The 18,920-nt window shown below is 41.9% G+C and overlaps 1 protein-coding gene across 3 annotated transcripts in view; it reads right to left on the bottom strand.

The window, feature by feature from the left end:
- DPY19L4 (dpy-19 like 4) overlaps positions 1 to 14,924 on the bottom strand; it is a 32,451-nt gene extending 17,527 nt beyond the window's left edge. Inside the window, exons 1-12 of one of the 3 annotated variants that reach the window (XM_080583095.1) lie at positions 14,638 to 14,924; positions 11,676 to 11,783; positions 10,609 to 10,733; positions 9,909 to 9,999; positions 8,089 to 8,210; positions 7,099 to 7,244; positions 5,252 to 5,375; positions 4,549 to 4,683; positions 3,476 to 3,607; positions 3,288 to 3,386; positions 2,085 to 2,158; positions 119 to 277 (exon numbers count right to left, since the gene is read on the bottom strand). In XM_080583095.1, the coding sequence (XP_080439221.1) occupies positions 119 to 277; positions 2,085 to 2,158; positions 3,288 to 3,386; positions 3,476 to 3,607; positions 4,549 to 4,683; positions 5,252 to 5,375; positions 7,099 to 7,244; positions 8,089 to 8,210; positions 9,909 to 9,999; positions 10,609 to 10,733; positions 11,676 to 11,783; positions 14,638 to 14,782 (1,460 nt within the window). In that variant the 5' untranslated portion in view covers positions 14,783 to 14,924. Of the gene's footprint in view, positions 1 to 118; positions 278 to 2,084; positions 2,159 to 3,287; positions 3,387 to 3,475; positions 3,608 to 4,548; positions 4,684 to 5,251; positions 5,376 to 7,098; positions 7,245 to 8,088; positions 8,211 to 9,908; positions 10,000 to 10,608; positions 10,734 to 11,675; positions 11,784 to 13,094; positions 14,544 to 14,637 lie in introns of those variants that run through there. The other 2 variants (XM_080583096.1, XM_080583097.1) reach the window with 2 other exon arrangements.
- Positions 14,925 to 18,920: the final 3,996 nt, after the last annotated feature.

The following is an 18,920-nucleotide window of genomic DNA, read 5'->3' as shown; positions in this document are numbered from 1 at the left end:
CTCAATGGGCTAACTCTGTCCTGAGGCCTCAATCAGATACACGATTGACCATTCACTTATAAATCCATGAACCTCTTATTTTTCACTTCTAAATTTCCAATATAAATAAGTTACTTACCAAATTCTCCTAAAAATGACCTGAGTTACAGAAAAAAGGCAGATAATTAATACTAAAATATAGAAAGGCAACAGTGATGACTGTGTTAGCCGCAAAAAAAAGTCTTGGGATGGTGCCTGAAGAGATTCTTGACAAAGGAGCCAATTCATTGTAAAATTCCTAGTAAGGCAAAAACATCCCATTAAAAAACAATAATAATACCACATAGGTTAGGGAAAAAAAAAAATAAACAACCAAGCATGTTTTCATCTATTCATGTCATAAGAAACTATTTGAAATTCATTTTTGAAAAGTAGTATGTTATAATTTTAAACTGTTTTACAAGTCCTCTTTACAGTAACTATCAAAAGCTTATCTTCCAGAAAAAGCCTGTGATCTTAAGAGGCCAGACTACAACTCTTCTCTGTCACAAAAACCCAGCCTCCTGTATAGCTCCATTATGAGGACCACAAAGCACTTTGTTGTCACAGTGGATTAAGATTTTAGAGATATTGATGCAAGAAGGTATGCTTGTCCTCATTCCACAGGGAAAGTGGTCATCTGAGAGCACACGTAAGCCTGAGGCACTGCCAAGAATGGAATCCTTAATGCTGAAATTCTAATTCTGTAGCTGAACCCGCTCGATCATTCTTCTTTCTCAGTTAATGAGCAGAAACGTTATATACTATGCCAAGAAGCACTATAAATGCGTATTCTCAACTGGACTTCGTGTGGCACGTGATTCAGTGAGTGCATTCTTGTCTTCTATTTTCTTTTGCTTTCCTCCTGCTTTTCTTTTACTCCCAAGTGAAGACCAGAGGACTGAACCACTTTCAGTTAGACAGAACCAGTTTCAGGATTAACAATTGAGCACGTCCAAACTAGCCTTAAAAGACAGATCTTGAAGTTCTTGTGCTGCAAACCATAATTCCAACATTTAGTTACGCGATTTTCCAGGGGTAGTTGCACCCAGTTTGTCTCAATCACCAACTTCAATGCACGGTTGCAGAGCCTGGAAAGTAGCATGTACTAAGTCCCAGGAAAAAACAAAAACAAAACACATCCATAATACCTGGTAGCTGAATAAACCAAAATCCTGACCAGAAGCATTCTTGTCTTTTCTTGCAAAACAATTACGAACGTGCATGTATGTGTTTTATAACAGTGCATCTTGGTCAAACTCAGAATATCTTCTCTTCCAAAAATTCCCCAACAGTTTCAGTTTTGTGGTGTCATTTTCCAAATCTTCTCCTGAAAGGCTGTGAAGTAGTTTTGTAAGAGACAGATGGAGTTCACAGGAGAGAGAACTAACTCCTGCACAGAACTGCAAATGCTGGCTTGGGTCCAGGAGGTATCTCTGGTTCTTACCAATACTCCGTTTGAAGATTTCCAGGATATCTGTAGCCATGTTGTTACCTTCTTGCAGACCAACACTCAACTCTTCTACATATGCAAACAGTTTCTCTTAGGATCACAAGGATTTCCTCTGACTTTTAAGTTGTCCCTTGTCTTAATTTCTTCTAAAACAAATAGCTTTTTTTTTTTTTGGTGGTGGTGGTGTTATTCTTACAAGACTAAAAAACAACCAACCATGTTTTGAGGTACTATCAATAGTCCGTGACCCCCCTCACGGTTTTCCAGTCAGGACCGCTACCTTTACCCTACAATCCCTGCTTTCACATCTTATTAGAAACACTAGACAGGGTACAAAAAGTTTTCGCTTTTCAACATCAAAGAAAGCAAATATCTATACGATGGGATTTTACTCCCAAGGGATGAAATACTGAACAGCAGAAATCTCCAAATCCTAAGTAAATTTTGTATATGCACCTTTTAAAATTATTTTTTTAAAACCTAGTGACAAATATAAAGTTTTGCTAACTCCTCTACAAAATCCACACAAGCCACTGAAATTTTGTGCTTCTTAGAGAAGTTTCAGAAGTTTGGGTATCTTAGAAGATGTAAAAAAAAAAATATTAAAACTTACTTAGTTGTGTTTAAGCCAAGTTTCACTTCAAGGAATTTCAGCAAATGCTCATTTTCCTTATGAGGAACAAACATCTGAAAATTAATTTAGCAGAGAACAATCTTATTAAATGCAGGAAGCAGCTTTCACATAGTCACTTCATGCAGATTACAAAATGGCATGGAATAATCAGTTGTTCAAGATTTAGTTAAAACCCACACACTGGATTAAGTGTGCCAATTAAGGTACTGATACAGTATTGTAAATCTTCACTTAAATAAATCTCTCTTTAGGATTTCCTAGAAAATATCATACCCTGCATTTCATTCATGTACCCCAATGGGAGGGCTAGTGAGAAGTTGCCAACAAGTTGCCAGAAGGCTACCGAGTGGGGCAAAAAAGATCATGAAAAATGGACATGGACTTACCATCAAGCAAGCCAAAGAACATTGTGTTTAGCTCCACTAAACAATAGGACTGCAGCCTAGCAAAAGTTATGAGCATTTGTAATCTTCACATAAATTGTTTGAGCAGCCAAAAGTTCTACGTATCATCTACGTAATTTATGTTATGTTTTTCAGGGTTAGGCTTTATTTTCCTGGAGATACAGCAAGGCTAACTAATCTGAATGACACAAGAAAACAATCAGATTTGAGCATTCTCTCAGACTTTTTTAGCATTTACTAGGATCTTCATTTTTAAGATGACACTTAATTAATACAACCAGGATGAATTTGAGATGTAAAGGAAAGGCGCAAATCACATAAAAGGCTAGGGCCAGTAAGAGGGAGTTACTAACCAAGACCTAAGACCAGGTTAAAATCCCATTGACAGTTAACACCTACCCTAAGCCTACTAACTCTTTTCCATGCACAAGAATACTGTTTTAGTATCTAACCCGATTGGTAGAAACCATCCAAGTTATAACAAAAAACACATTTATGAAATAACCAGTGTGTGATTTAAAGAGTATTTCCATACTATGCTTTAATCTCAACCCAAAAGACTAAAGCCTCCAACAAAAAACAGCTGCTTGGGTTGTTAAAGGTTTTAAAATAAATATATAGATATAAAATTTACTCTATTATCTCTATTCACAATAAATTAAGTTACGAACTCTCAGACCAATAAGATAAGCGACACTTCAAAAGACTTTTCCAAGGTAACTGCAGCTTTTCATTTAGATTATGACAATTAAAATCACTTTTTACAGATGAATCTTACCTTTAATAAGAAGTTTAGCGTCAGCGTTATTGCGAGTACCAAATAAATGTACATAATTTTCAGCAATCTTGATAAAAATGTACCTTTCTTCATATTCATCTGCAAAAATATGTTAAGAATGTCGTATCATTTGGAGTTCCGTTGAAATAATAAAAACTACATTCAGAGTTGGAGGAGAGTCTAGTTACCTGAAGGCATTTAGAGAGCATTAGAGCTGCTACAAGACTTAGTAGCGGCGACACTAGTAAGGCTGAATTTTCAAACTGCAATAGGTACCCCAAGAGGAGAGAAAACAAGTAGATTTTGTATACTTCATGCACCTGTTGAAGAAACAAAATAAATTACAGTGGATATACATTTTGCTTTCTAGAGCAGGAGGTAGTTCACTTCATTTTCCTGTTAATTAGGGGATTTAATGGATAAATCTTTATCCTCAAGGTTAGGAATCTAGCAGGGTACCATTTGGCTGTGAAAAGTATTTCACATCAAAATGGCCCTGGTCAGATTCAGTAACTAGACTGCTTCACGGGAAATCTGTAAAAATGCCCCAAGTAGTAGTATTTTCTTCTGCTGAAGAACATATAAAAGCAACTGAAAGAAGAGGTGACCAATTATTCCTGCACGCAGTTTGAAACTGACGTCACATCTAGGAAAACTCGAAGGCACGCAAGTATGAAGCAGGAACCATAGGAAAAGGCTAAGGAAAAATGTCTTATTGTTACAACATTTCTAAGAACCATTTTGCGAAATAAATTCAAATATTTTCTCACATTGAAAAACCAGTTACCAGTTGGCCTATTGCATTTGCATTATTTGTTGACTGAGTCAGTATAAGGTGGGCCATCTGGGGTGAAAATGCCCCTTAATTGTACAGAGCCAAAAGAGCATTTTTTTGGTCACCCCCCCACCCTACTGTGAATAGGGAAAGGAAAAGAAGAGGCAGCTAAGCCAAAAAGGGTGCACGACTGAATCTCATCACTTTCATCTCTCCGTAGATGTTTTCAGGCCTTGGGGCTTTCTTTAGGTTCTGCCCTTTTGTTAGGAAAGCTGTTTGAAACACAGCAGGCCAAAGAAGAGCAAGTTTAAAGCCATTTCATTCTTCCAAAGGACAGGACGTGCACTTTAGCTGGACCCAGGCTGCCAGACACTCGAGTCACCACTCGATCTATGCCCTTTGGAGCTCCTGAGCAGTGTGGATGGCAGGCACCTCTGAGGCTGTATTTAAGTCCCCAACTACCAGGAGGTCGATGAGTTTTAATACCTTTTCTGTCTGTGCTAGAGCAAAGCTGTCAAGCAGAAAAAGAGACACGGCCTGGACAAACAGGAGATAGTGACTGTACTCCCACATCATCATGAAGGTGTACGTTGAAGCACTCACCAGAAGGTAACAAAACTTCTAGAGAAAACGAGAACAACAAAGCATTAATTTGATACCTACGCATCTCTGTCACTAAGTAACTGAGAGGTCATTAAAACAGGAATTACAGAAATTCACTATTTTAGGAGATAAATAAAATACTGCATTCAGACATACTTAATACCTCCTCAGATGGAAAAAAGTCATTACTGAAACATTCAAAAACACCGAAAGCCAATCAAAAGAAACACCTTTGACAGACAGACTGGGACAGGAAGTTACCACCATCTTCTCCAAGCAACAGGAAAAGAAATGAAATAGGCTGCATGTTGAGAAACATTCGGCATCTGTTTATCTTAAAAAAGACAGCACACAGCGGATTCCCACACTGTTCTCTCTAAACCCTCACGGGGGCATAACAGGGCAGGGCACGACTCGCTTAGCAAAAACCACACGTGCCTAGGAGAAAATCCAAGTGGCGGCTTTGAGAAGGACAAACAAAACATATACAGTTTCCTCCCTAGCAGGGCAGTAGCGACAAAGAGGTAACTACTCTAGAGCACAGTTCCACCACCAACTCTTTATTAAGAAATTAATTTAGTTTTACCTCTGCAGAACAATTTAGGTTTTTTTTTAAATAGCCTGTGAGAGCTGCTACTTGACATGCAAAATATGGCAAAGCCCAATTTTCCCTTGATGGTATGGAGTAATCAATTCTTGTTGTATCTGTCCTAGAATAAAGTACAGACAAACAAAATTATTAAAGATTTACGGAACAAAAATATCAAGGAAAGCCTAAATGTCACTTCCAGTTACCAGCGTGGCCTCGCAAGCAAGCTATTCCTGTATCAGGTTCAAAGCAACACGGGCACAATTTTGCTGTTGATGCAGGTCACGAGTTTAATATCAGCATGGAAGGTCCAATCTTGACTCACTTATTCAGCACACCTCCATGTCAGGTGACATTTACAAACCCAAAGGCTGGGGACCACTGCTGGAACAGCAGCTTTTCATGTTACCATGAGCATCAGCTGAGAGAGAAGAGCCTTTTCTGTTCTCCTATGTTAAAAAGCAGCTTAGGCAATAGAGCACAACATACTCCGAATCCAAAGCAGTGCAGCAGCAGCACCAGCAAATACTTGGCCTACGGGGAAAATTCTCCCCAGCAAAACGAGGGATTAAAGACGGGTGGGAAGCATGGGACAGAACAGCAGCAGGGTCTTCTCGTGGAATGACTTGACAGTACCTGCACAATTGGAACTGGAGGAGAAAGTTTTAAAAAGTGCTAAAGCGACTTAGAAGCACAAGTCGTGCTTTCAAATGTGATCAAAGCCATCGGTTTCAGAGGTACACAGTCTTCTTTGTGTCTACTGCGCTTTTAAAAAGGAGCCTCAAGCTCCTTTATCGTTTAGGTACTTGAAAGCGTCACCTTTCATTTTTACCTCTGAAGCGCCTCACAGAGGAGTTCTGGGAGCTTCTTTTTAACTACCAGACCTTTCAATTTGTTAACAGTGTTTCATCTTCTCTGCTGCTGAAAAAAATACAGATTTATTCACTATTTTTCCTGCTTTCCACTGCTCACATCAGCTTGATGAGCAGTATTTTTAGCCATTAATCACAGATTTGGTCATGATGACTTCACACTCCTAAGAGACGCTTCCCAACAGCTCAACTTTAAAAGCACATCTCTAACACTTTGCTCTTCCATAGCTTTTTGTGCCCTTTTTTTTCTTTTTTTAAAAAGGATTTCAACATTTTTCAGGGCAAATAAGTACTCTCAAGTTCACAGAAAACCCCAGAGCTATTTGGTGACAAACCAGGAATGAGAACACAAGTTCTCATTGCCTACATGAAGTTCCCTATTATTGTGGTGTTTCACAAAAGGAAGGGGCATTTTCATGCAAGTGAAACGTTACAAAATGAAAAAAATGTTGAGGTCAGAATCATCTAAGAAGATTCCACATTGCACAAAAAAATTCTACAAAAAGAAGATTAAAAAATTAATAATAATCAAGGATCCTTTATAGAAAAAATGCACTTGGTCATTTCCTTCTAAGCAACAGAACAATGGTCACAATGTTTGGAGCTGGCCACAGACAATACTTCTCTTTTCAGCAACTTCAGAAATTTGTTTGTATTCTTCATCAGAACAAAACCAAAACCTTCTGATGAATGTTTTTTTGCAAAATGGACTCGTGTGAAAGCACCCATGTATTCACACACAGCCATGAGCTCAGGCCAACTGACAGCGTGGCTGGTTTGGATGACAAGAGACTATTTCCATTACCCAAGGCATCGTCAGAGTCAGTGCATCTCCGGTAAACCCTTTGTATTCAGCACAAGAGCCCGCTCTCCCAATGAGAACACAAAGTTTAATAGAAAGCATTTTAACCCACTCTCATATTTTTAAACGCCTTAGTGACAAACTAGATTGTATAAAGATGTTTTTCTTACCTGTTAATAATGAACCATGCTACAGTCAGCATTCCTGCCAGCCAAGTCCCACTCATAACCCAACTGGTTACAAACAATGCAGTCACATAAATTCCCTGCAGTCCAAAAACTATACCAATGTAGAAATACACTGGCTCAATAACTTCCTGAAATTACAAATAAAAACGAAGAGACATAGCGGCAACTGAGCTGAAGCTGGAAAGTATTGCTACTTACTATATGCATATTGCTAACAGCGTGCTAGGTGCTTTACAAACAGGTAAGAGGCGGCCTCAATTCTAGGAGAGTATCAAGCATGCTTTTCTTTTGGGCTCAGGGAGAACGAAGCCGTGTTTACTGACAGCACACTCAGGACTCAGCTTGCTAGTGCCAGGATTTTTGTATTTGTAACAGCATGAACTCTGCACGGGTCAGATTTAAAGAATCCATACTGCAGTGAGATATAAAGTTCATTGGGCTACTGAAAGAAAGTATGTAAGAGAGGAACTCGGAAAGGTAAAGGTGTGGCAAAAATGGTTCCAAACACAGAGGAGAACATATAAAAATAAAAAAGTTAAATGAGAGAGCATAAAGGGAGGACACAAGTATGCAGCATAAGCAGAACAAAGCCCAAGTGGAGCAGAAAGAGACAAAAGGTTCACCTACAAAAATCTATTTCCCTGTTACCTATACTGAATGGATAGACAGAGGCAGCACTGGTCAGTACTCTGAAGGACCTAACTTTTGTGCTTTTAATGGATGGCACAGATCCTCTCAGCACTTCTAAGGGGTTTGCAGAAGTAAAGAAATAACAGACAGAAAGGTTTGGTGCATGTAACTCCCCCGCCCCCCATCCTATTCCAAAGACTGATGGGAATTGAGGAGAACCTGAACCTGGTGGTAGGCTTAGCTCGATTCACTCCAGAAAAATTGCATGTATTTACTGTACACAACATGGCAAGTCACACACACATACACTGAAAGCACAGGAAGCAGGAGAAATGCACATACTTCACTACCAGATGCTTGGTACAACACACTGGCAATCAATTCCGGGTACAAAGTCATTTGCTGGACTGCATTTATCGTCTTCAGCGATATTGTCTTATTGTTGTGTGTCAACTCATAAACACCTACAGACAAAAGAAAATATATTATTCCTGGAAGCGCTTACTATTGCTCTTCTTAAAAGGGATGAGAAGTATACTCAAAGGCAGGGGGAAACAGATTTGGACGCTAAGGCTATTACCTGATTCATCATTTCTGATTTTAAAAGGAAGAAATTACTGTGCTAGGTGCTGTTCCAACCTATTGATATTGCAACAAAATCATTACTGTTTTTTGAACTAGTCTTTAAGTGGAAGGTCCAAAACTAATCAGCTAACGTGTAGTCTTTTCAGGTACAACACATTGATGCAGTCCTGGAACCAGCCACGTAGAGATCACCTTCACAGGAGCTTCTTAAGAAGCGAGACAAAGATCTAGCAGGGATGAGCAGGATGTATTAAACTTGTCTCCACAGAGAGGTTAGACTCCACGGCCTCATCAACTTTCCCAGCCCTGCATTTCTGAGACTTCTAAGAACCACTCACCTAACACAACATGCCTTTGTATGGGATTGAGATGAAGCTGAAGTTGGCATACTTGTAGGACACATCACTCAGAGATATTATAATTTAAAAAATAACTTGTCATTATTTAGGACAATAGAGGGAAGGAGAAAAATAATCCATAAAAAAAAAAAAAGAACAATAAACCCAACAACAGTGCAGCAAAGAAGATCACTGTTTCCAGCTCTGAATGCATCTTGGTGTGTGGTCTGCATCTGGTTCTCTGCAGGCCAAACCAGGTCTTACAGAGCTCAAATCTGGGCTCAGCAGGCCCATGAAAGCCTTTGAAAACTGCATGCCTCCTAAATGCCTCGTAGACACACGAGTGTACCTGTTTGCAGAGCCAGCTGCAGCACGCCTGTGAATGAGGCGGCCCATCCATCGCCAGCACGGGTAATCTTCCCAGAGATAATAAGGAATCGACTGTTCCAAAGCCATGTTGCACACTGCTGACATATGCTACGCATCAGCTGGGAAACCGCTACCAATAAAACTATACCCATAAAGTTTAACTGGCTTAGGATGAGGTTTCATAAGAGGACTCAACTAATTCAGCAGCTGGCTGCTGCAAGACAGGGCTGGTCACTCCTCCCTCCCTCCCAGCAGTCTCACCTTTCCCTCTGTGCTCTTCTGAACTCACTAAAACAGCACAGAACCCTTCAAGCTTCTTTTCGCCGTTTTCGTTTTCCACTGGTTCAAGAACCTGACCCAGTTATGGGTGGTGGTGACCGCCAGAGCCAGCGCAGGATAAAAAGGAGCACAAAGGGCGGAGAAACCACTGCCACCCAGCTGGTTCTCCTCCCTCTTGGTTTCTGTCCCCCTTGCTCAGCCCTCATCAACAAGTACTCATCACAGCTGTCAGGTTTAGAAACTGCTGGCAGGGACAGGACTGAGCAGATCATCTCTTGACAGAAACTGTTCTAGCTTCTGATGGGATGAAACAGTAATTTCCATCCCCCGTTTCCAAATTAAAGAACAATACGCTTACAGGGCTAAAAATCAACTACGTAGCATGGGCAAACCCGACGATAACAAATGTGGCGGTATCAGCATAACATTAATCCTACTCTGGAAAGTTAGGTCAGCGTGCAGTTTTTATAAATCTGACCAATATACCTATACAGGAGTATAAAAATCAGCCTCCTTAGTCTGCAGCAGTTATAACTGCCTCCAGAAAGAGAACAGAACTTTTCAAGGTTAATAAAATAAACGTTTTTGTACCTCTTTCAAAGGAAGGAGCCTTTAGCAGTTCTTTATAGAATGAGTAATAAATGGCGCTGTCACCCTGAAATGTAATTTCTCGTTCAAGTTCCTAGAAAAAAAAAAATAAATATTCACCTCCTGCAATCTCTTTCCATGGAAGACCATATATTTTCAGACAGACTGGTTTTGTAATACAGCACGTGGTTATGACTCCACTGTACATCTTCAAAGTATTCCACAAAACATTAATCTTCCCAGCACCTCTGTCAGGTATACAACACTCCCTAGAACTTAGGAATCAGAGCAACTCAAATCCACGTACTAAGTTAGCACAAGGTGCACAGGATCATTTCATATTCTCAGACCCGAATCTCATTTGACTTTCCATACCTCTCTAAACAATAGAGTTCTTAAAAAAACACACATCCCTGATGTTTAGTTTACACGACCCCATTATGTTTCCTTTTTTTCACCCAAATTTTAGAAAAGTTATTTCAACTATAAAGGATGGCATGGGAAAACACAAAAAAACATGACAAGACAAGACTACTCTCAGTAGCAGAAACACTTTATTTTTTTAAGGAACTACTTCAAAGACAGAGGCCTGAGCAGAAAGACATGGGATTCTGAAAGCACACAGTTCCAACCTGGCATGGATCGGCTTTAATTTCAAGGAAACAATTTGGCTTTTGTTTCAGTAATTTAACTTTTTCTTTACCTGCCTGCTGGAAAACCAGAATTTCCGTTCGTGGTATGTTGAGAGGTACACAGCGTACATCATCCCACTAGTGACTGCCGCGAGACAGCCAAAGAAAAGTTTCGCAAACCGTTGAATTAACAAATCTGAAAAGGGAGAGTGAGAAAGCTAAAGTAGTCCAGAGGACTTAAACCACAAACAGTATGCCCTCAGTGTGACTTGTTGCTGAATAGCAGGTAAGCGTACCAGCATCAGAATTATCCCACCACCATCACCACAGATCCATCAAGATCTGTGCTGCTGTTCCTTTCCTGCAGTTTTCTCTCTCATTTCTCACCGCTGCTTCATAGGCCTTTTGGATACAATACCCACACGCTCCGCGGCAAACTCCTCTCTGTTCTAACAAGCTTCAGTTTCAAAGGAATTTCAAGAAGGAAAAATGAATTACAAGTACGGAGAAAAACATTTTTAATTTTGTCCAAAACACCATAAAATCTTTAGATGCATCAACAGAAAAAAAGTGACAAAATCCCATTTAACACCAATGCCGAGACATGCTACTCTCCATTCCGCTTTGCAAATGGAAAGGGAAGGAAATAATTTGAATTTTACCCATTCTTTCCCCTGTAGCTCCCTCAAGTTAGTATATGCTTTTAACATAAAAGTTTTTGGTAGCTTGGTGAGCTTTCGCATATAATTACACCTGGTTTTAGTTCTGTGCCTTGAAGAGCTGTAAGGACTTTCTGACTATTGTTTCAATACCATTAATTCATGCCTTTCAGCTTCTCAACTGAAAGATAATTCCAGGCGCAATTAAAATGTTTATCTGTGCTCAAATAGCCAACAATAAGATTCTTAACACCTCCCCCCTCCAACTGAAACAACCCAGGACTAGCATTTTACTCTGCAATACATAAAATGTCATTACTAAAGAATCCTAATGTGCATGCATGCTTTCTCTTGAAACATTCAAAAACCTAATGCAAAGCAAGTCTGTTATAAATTACTGTGCTAGAAATATCTTCCCATAAAATGTAAAAGAATATGAAAAAAGAAATCAGAAGTTGGCTAAAAATTCTGTAGCTTACATTTTGGCGATCTTCCCAGCTTTGAGTTTTCTTTGTTTCTCTCCTCTGGAGCCATTTTGTCAGATTCTGTGCAGTTTTGTTTCCTCCTCTGTCGCAGGTCTGCTGCCCCTGAAGACATTTTTCTGAAGTTATTGCAACAGAATACCTAAAATCGCACTCTGAGAAATCCACACAGCAGCAGGTAACAGCCAGTTATTGCCAGGGATTCAGCCACACAGCAAATACATTTGACAAAAAGACTCAGCTAAACTATTTCATATGGATAACTAAAATAATGTTATAACTACACAGAAATCAATCCCTAGTTATTCCTTAGAAAAAAAGCAGTAATTTTCTCTTGAGGCCATACTCTGGGATTACCCTGAATCAAACTGGAAGTTAGCTGTTTTACTCCCTCGTTAACATTTTATAGAAATGAAGGAAAGAGGAAGTTTAGACGCATTGGTGTTGACACTGGGAGAAACTGGTGTCAATTCCATACTACTCTCATTCTGGTTTTACACGGCTTTAGTAGAGTAGCACACTTGGCACATTACTGTTATGTAAAAATTGGGCTAGCCAGTGCTTTTAAATTGAGCTGTCTGATCTTCATGTTACATCGACTTTATAAAAGCTTTCATCGTAACACTTTTCCTGCTTCCAAATCTATTGGAATTAAGCCGACTTATGAATTCTTAGTGTAACACAGAATGAAAAGGCCCAGTCTGGTAAGCCACATAGCTCGTTTCCCATCACTGCTGAGGACCTTGGCTTCTGTTTTCTGTACATGACGGCAGTGTGAAGCCCTGGTCCATTTATTTTACAGTCTGAGATGTAACCAGGCTAATTCTTTGAGTGCAAGTCTCCATTCAAAAAGACTCGTTGCAAAATATCTGCGATAGCTACTATATTCAAGATGATGCCCCACAATACTTAGTGTAATTTTAGAAGCGTGAGGAAAAGGGTTATCTGTAATTCGCACTCCAGTCCTTTTGGCTACCTAATTTGACCTACAGAGGCTACAAAACTTCGACCAGTGATTCTTCTGGACTTAAAACAGAGCTTCCATGCAGCCATTCAACGTTAAACTCCAAGCGTCACTCTTGCCATCCCACAATAAAGCTGCTAATTACTCTGGCGGTGTATTACTTCACATCTAAATTGATCTACTTTTAAACCCCAACTATTAGATTTAGAAGTCAGAAACAGCATAGTGGTATAAATAAGCTGTTAAAGTGGTGTCTGCCCATAATGTTGAACCTGCCTTTGTGTTTTAATGGGATTTTCAAAGCAATTATAAATTATTCTAAGCAGACCAAGATCTCAATTGTATCATTTTTCATGGTACAATGAATAGAAAACGTCTAGCTTCTTAAACATAACAAGAATTAGAACAATATTCAACAAAACAATGCTTAAGGCACTCAGTATCGCATTTACCATTAGGTCAATCCAAAACGAAAGGTACACTGGTAACTCTTCGCGTCCTTAAATCAAGCAGCAATGCAAACACAGAGTGCACTGCAATTGGAAGTCATTGGTATCGGACAAGATAAAATGGGAGAAAATATTTACATCACCAGAATGTGCAGATTGATTGGAAAGCCAACTGTCTGTCCTTGCCATCCTAGTGATGACCAAAGAAGTAGCAGTGAGAACGCTGGAGGAAAATGCATTTCTTTCATTTTTTTTTAGCATATTAGTGAACCAAATTAGAAGCGTAAGATGCTTGCAAAGTCTAGAGTCAGCAGCGGCAATAGAAAACTCCTAAAGAAAGAAAAATTTCAAATTCTAATTGTGAAACCACGACACCTCAGTCAGCAAGTGATCTTCACCACAATTTGAAAACTGCTCAATAGATTTCCCCCTCAGAAGAAGCAATAATAAAGAAAGATCCAAGGATGCTATTTCTGTTTAATTTGCAGCTGTCTCAAACAAGAAAAATGCTGTCTCCACTTCCACGAGTCCTTTTAAATGGGGTGAAATGAAAGTCAACCAAGGTGACGACTAAAAATAATCTAGCATTTTGAACTGACGACACAGCCTCTAGCATCTCTCTATCCAGCAAGCAATTTTTTATCCACGATCGCTCCCCAGTTCCCTGCAAGTTCCCTTAAGTTTTTTCGTGTTCCACTTAGTTTTGTGTTTCTGTTGCAGAGTCACTGCTCCTGCGTGCCACTCTTTTAATCCATTTTTTACCAGTAAAGTGACCACTATCTGCGATTTTTGTCCTCTTATTGGAAGAAGGATAAAGCAGGACTGGGAAACTTTCAGAGAGGGACCCCAATAAGGATCAAGGCTGCGCAGTGGCTCCCATTCACATCTCAGGTAAGCGTGTTAGGATATTTTCCTCAGTCTGCAGAAAAAGATGACCAGGAGAAGCACAACACAGACCCACAAGCTAGCGAAGTGCACCCGCAGGGTGAACGGACACCAGAGAGGGGTTCTGTTTTCCAGCACTGGCACCAGAAGCGATGGCCCGGACGCCGTGCGCCAGGCCAGCAGCAGGTCCCCCGCCGCACACCGTGGCCTTCAGGGCTCTGAGCTCACACCACAGAGCTCGCACAGCCCCAGGGGCAGATGTGTGCACCCCAGCAGCACAAACCCCTGGGCGCTGCTGCCACGGAGCCCACATCCAGCCCAGAAAGCCTCCAAAATCAGGAGAGCTGGGACACAGCGCGGCGCACGGCTCCTTTGCTCCCCTGTTCCTCAAGGTGCCCACTCCCGGCCGCGCTCCCCAGTTAAGCCAAACGCCACCCCCCAGCCCCACAAAGGGGCACCCCACAGAAAACCCCTGGGGCCGAACAAATAGGGGCTGCCTGCACAGAGGAGCCCCGCGCCCCCGGGCTGCCCCCGGCCGCCCACCCTCGGGCCTGAGGCGGGGAAGGGGACGAAGCCTGCCCCCCGCAGCGCCCACACGGGCCTCCCCGGCGGCGGGGCAGCGCCACGGGGCGAGGGATGGCGGTGACGCCCGGCCCCTCACCTTCCTCCATCGCCCGCCTGCCGCCGCCGCCCGCCGCCGGGGCCCCGCGCTGCTCCCTCGGGGGCGACACCGCCGCCCCGCCCGCTCTCCGGCCGCCGCCGCCGCCCGCCTCTCGTCGGCCCCGCGGCCGGCAGCGCTCTCGCATACCCCGGCGAGGGGAAGCGGCCCGGCCCCGGCTTTCCTACCGCCGCCTCCGGGCGCCCCGTGTGTGGAAGTGGAGGCGGAACCGTGGCGGCGGGGCGAAGGGAGGCGGCCGGCGCGCAGCCGCGGCGTACCGCGACATGGCGGCGCCCTGCCCCAGCCGCTGAGGGAAGGGGCGCCCCCCGCGGCTGAGCCGGCGGTGGGCAGGCGGCTGGGGTGGGAGCAGTGCCCCGGTGTCGCAGTGTAACCTGCTCCTTTGCTGCTCTCGGGGCGGTACGGAGCCTGAACCACGTCCTGGGGGCGCTTGGGGTGGTAGAGTCCCTGAATCACGTCCGGGGGACACGCCTCAGGAGGTCCCCCTAAGGGTTTGCCCACAGGTGGTCACCGTGAGTTCCTATTGCAGAGAGTATATAAAGCCCTGTGTGCTGAAAGGGTGCCAAGAAGCTCAAAGGTTTATAGGATCTTGGTCTAGAGTTCTTAGTCTCAGATCTTAGTCTTGGCAGAAAGAGGCTGGCAGAAGGTGGAGGGGCTGGGGTAAGATCTGATGCTTAGCTAGATCATCTTACATTTTCCTCTGTCTTGCCGACAGTTGGGTCAGACCATAAACGTTAAAGGTTGGGGATCTCTCTCTCTAATGATCATGGTACGCGTGTGGAGGCGTACAGGGCTTCACCACCCTCATGCAGATGTCATACCCTGCATGGTGGAGTCACCGTCCCTGGGGGTGTTCAAGGAAAGGTTGGACGTGGTGCTTGGGGACATGGCTTAGTGGGTGACGTTGGTGGTAGGGGGATGGTTGGACCAGGTGGTCTTGGAGGTCCCTTCCAACCTTAATGATGCCATGATTCTGTGTGTGCTCTGGGCTAAGTACTGCCACCCTTTGAGGGAGTCGTGCCCTGAACTACCAGATTAGGGTCATCACCTCTGGGAGCAGGGCAGTACCAACTCAACATTGAAAGATTGCTGAAGACGCCCTGACGCTTGCTACCTAAAAGCTCAGAAACAAACAGAATGACATAACTGAGAGGTGCCTGCATGTCATCGCCTGTGTGTGTGCAGAGTTTGCCCAGGCACAGTCAGCCGAGGGCTCGCTTCGGGGCTGGGAGGCTGTGACCCGGGAGCTCTCAGCAGCCGTCTCTGTCCGCACCAGAGTGCAACCCCGAGCAGAGCAGCTGGGCTTGTTTCAACCTCACAGAAGCAAACTGTTGGACAAGCTGTCGGAGAGGTTTGTGGCAGTCGCCCCTTGGGGGCTGCATGTCTTCCTGCAGTCAGCCCACTGTCGGATGAGCCGCTGGAAAACTGATTTGGTTTCTCGTCTAGCAGCTGAAAGGAAAAACTAAACCAATTTGTGTATCCTGTTGGAGCGTAAAATGAGATTTATAAGTTTCCTGGGTTTTTTAATAAAATTTAAAATACTTCTGCAATTGTTGATTTATTGGATAGTTAAAAGAGTTGCTTATGTTTTTAATGATCCATAAATTATCCATTGCATTTTTAATGTAGTTGGATTTGATCTGTCTTATTTTTTTTTCATAACTTGATTCTATTATAAGTCACTGGAATGAACACAAATAATCTTTGCAATCAAAACAGCAATAATAGTTTTAAATATTTGTAATCAGACCATTAATACATGGACAGGAGTAAAACAAATGACTGTACAGTTATGCTGTAAATTTTGGTCTTCTTAAGCCTCCTTTGTATTCGCTGTTTCATACTGTGCCTTGTTACATTTCTTGTGGAACTGGAGTTTTCTACAAATGCTCCAGTATATGGGTAATCCTGCACTTTAAACTCATAAATGCATGTAACCATAAATGCATGCAAAGTTATTTACGTACAGACAGTTATTAACTATACAGATAAAAGGGAAATGAAAAAAAAAATCCAACCCGCTCACTTGTTTTTCATTTTTTCCAAGGTATTCTCTGGATAAATTACAAAATTGAAGGTGAGAGAAACAAAAATTTTTCATGCAAGTTTCTTTCTCTCAGAATGAATAGGCTGAAATAATTTTTAGAGTAATGTTGAAAATGTTACTAATGCTGCTCTTCAATCTTCCCAAACACTTTCTATAACTAATTTTCTATGCAAGTTATTTCATTTGGCAGCTTACTTTGTGTCCTAAACATCGTGCTGTAATGCATTAAAATGAATAAATATAGGGATGTTGGGTTCTTTTTCCAAGCTTTCTCGGTACAAACATGAATCATGTATCTGCATTATGGCATTAGTTCTCTATTTACATATTATTTCTAAGCCCTACAGACATAACTTTTCTTTTTGTTTACAAGTCCACGTTATTGATGGTTTCTAGTTTAACAATATTTTTCTCTCTGTTTTAGAGATGTCATGAGGCAAACAATACACAGATGTACCTTAGTATAAAGCATTAATATTGAGCATATTTGTCATTATTCAGAAACGGAGAATGTGTACTTGTTTATTCTGTAAACATACCAAGATATATTTTTTTGTATGTTAAATAAGTAACAATCCCCCATACTTAAAAAATGTTGTAAAATTTGATTTCAGTAATCTGGTAGCTACTACAGATATTTCACCCGTTCTCCTCATTTTGGCCTTTTGTGGAGTTAATTTTCTGGCTTCTAACTTACAGTTCTGTGTTACCAGCATCCCAAGGTTTTGCTTAATTTGATTATTTCTTACTCTTTCCTCCCCAAAAGCTTTATTTGTTCTGCTAGGATGTCAAAAGCATGACCTACGTGCATGTGTGTGGGTCCGAGGATTTTTACTGTGTTCTCCCATCTGATAGGGGAGGAATGACTACATGGAGTCCATTACTTAAAACCGGAACTAAGAAGTCAGAAAATTAAACTGCACAAAGAGAAACCGTTTTGAACTCTTTTGTTTCCAGGGTGTGCTGTTGATGTGTTTCTGTGTTCTCAGTACCCAATATGGTATGTAGGATTTTGGGCAAGAAATTGTCAGGGTGGGCAATTCCTAATGAAAGCATTAGGTGCGTCTTCCATGACGTGTTGTTCATGAGTAGTTACAAGAAGTGTTTCTGTTAACTAGAGGAAAAGCATTTGGGGTATCTGTCTCCTTTTTAATGTAGTATATGTTTGCATAAAGTGTACCCAGCACCCTCTAGACAAGGTTTTTATTGAATCATAGAGAACCTTTGGGATTTTTCCACCTGTTTAATCCTCTTCCTACTTTATCTCAGCACAGCTTCCGGTACTTTTGATCATGTCAGCTCTTGCCCAGGATATACGTGAGTCAGATTCTATTGTCAGCTGCTTCATTCTTTAACACAGTTATGTCCATTAAATCAACGGAGCCAACTTAGTTTCACATGAGTGAAACCAAGTTGGGCACATGGAAACATGCTTATGGCTCTGTTCTCTGTTTGCTTGACTCCTGTAGTAGTAAATCTGCGTTTTGTTTTCTAGTGGGGCCTTTGTAATTTTCCTTTTCCCTTTTTCCAGCTCCCCACCAAAGCAGAAGGCACTACCGATGTGATTACCAAGAGCACCTCCCTGTTCTCTTTTGTTTTCTATCCTGCCTCTTTACTTGCCATGCCTTGATGAAGGGTTTTCCAATACAGTCCTTGAAACAGCATGAGATCCTGCGTGTTCATTTTGTTTACTTCTTCCTGTCACTCCTGATGCTTCCCTGTAATCTAGGACTACCTCATAAGTCAGCCTGTGTTTAGACTTGTGTGGTGCTGTGCTGCCTCTCGTCCTGTCCATGTTCTGTTCTTCGTCTCTCGAACAATCTCTTAGCCATCTTCACCCCCTTTTTGTACCACCTTAAATAATTCCTCACTCTACTTTGTGTTTCCACCCTCCAAAAATGCATTGATCATTATCGCAGTTGCCTTTATCTGACCTGTAATTTTCTGTATTAGTTTCTCACTTCTCGTCTTTCTTCATAAGACCGAGCCCCGTCAGCTGGCTAATTGCTGTCTTGCTCTTCTTCTGAGCTCGCCGTAGCGTGCCAGAATTGTTCTGCCCAGAGCTGAAGAACTGACAAGGACAGCCTGGCTGCTGCTGACTGGATTGCCACTTGGAAGATACTCTTGAAGGTTCGTGCATATGCGACCCCAAATTGCTCTGGCCTTTTGGGCTGATAGTTTCAAGCCCAAGTGCCTGCAGAGCGCTGAATCAGTAATAAAG

The sequence above is a fragment of the Anser brachyrhynchus genome, assembly GCF_964034855.1.
Source record: "Anser brachyrhynchus genome assembly, chromosome: 2".
Taxonomy (NCBI): Eukaryota; Metazoa; Chordata; class Aves; order Anseriformes; family Anatidae; genus Anser; species Anser brachyrhynchus.
The sequence above is the reverse complement of the archived record's forward strand: the minus strand, read 5'-3'. Positions and strand labels throughout refer to the sequence as shown.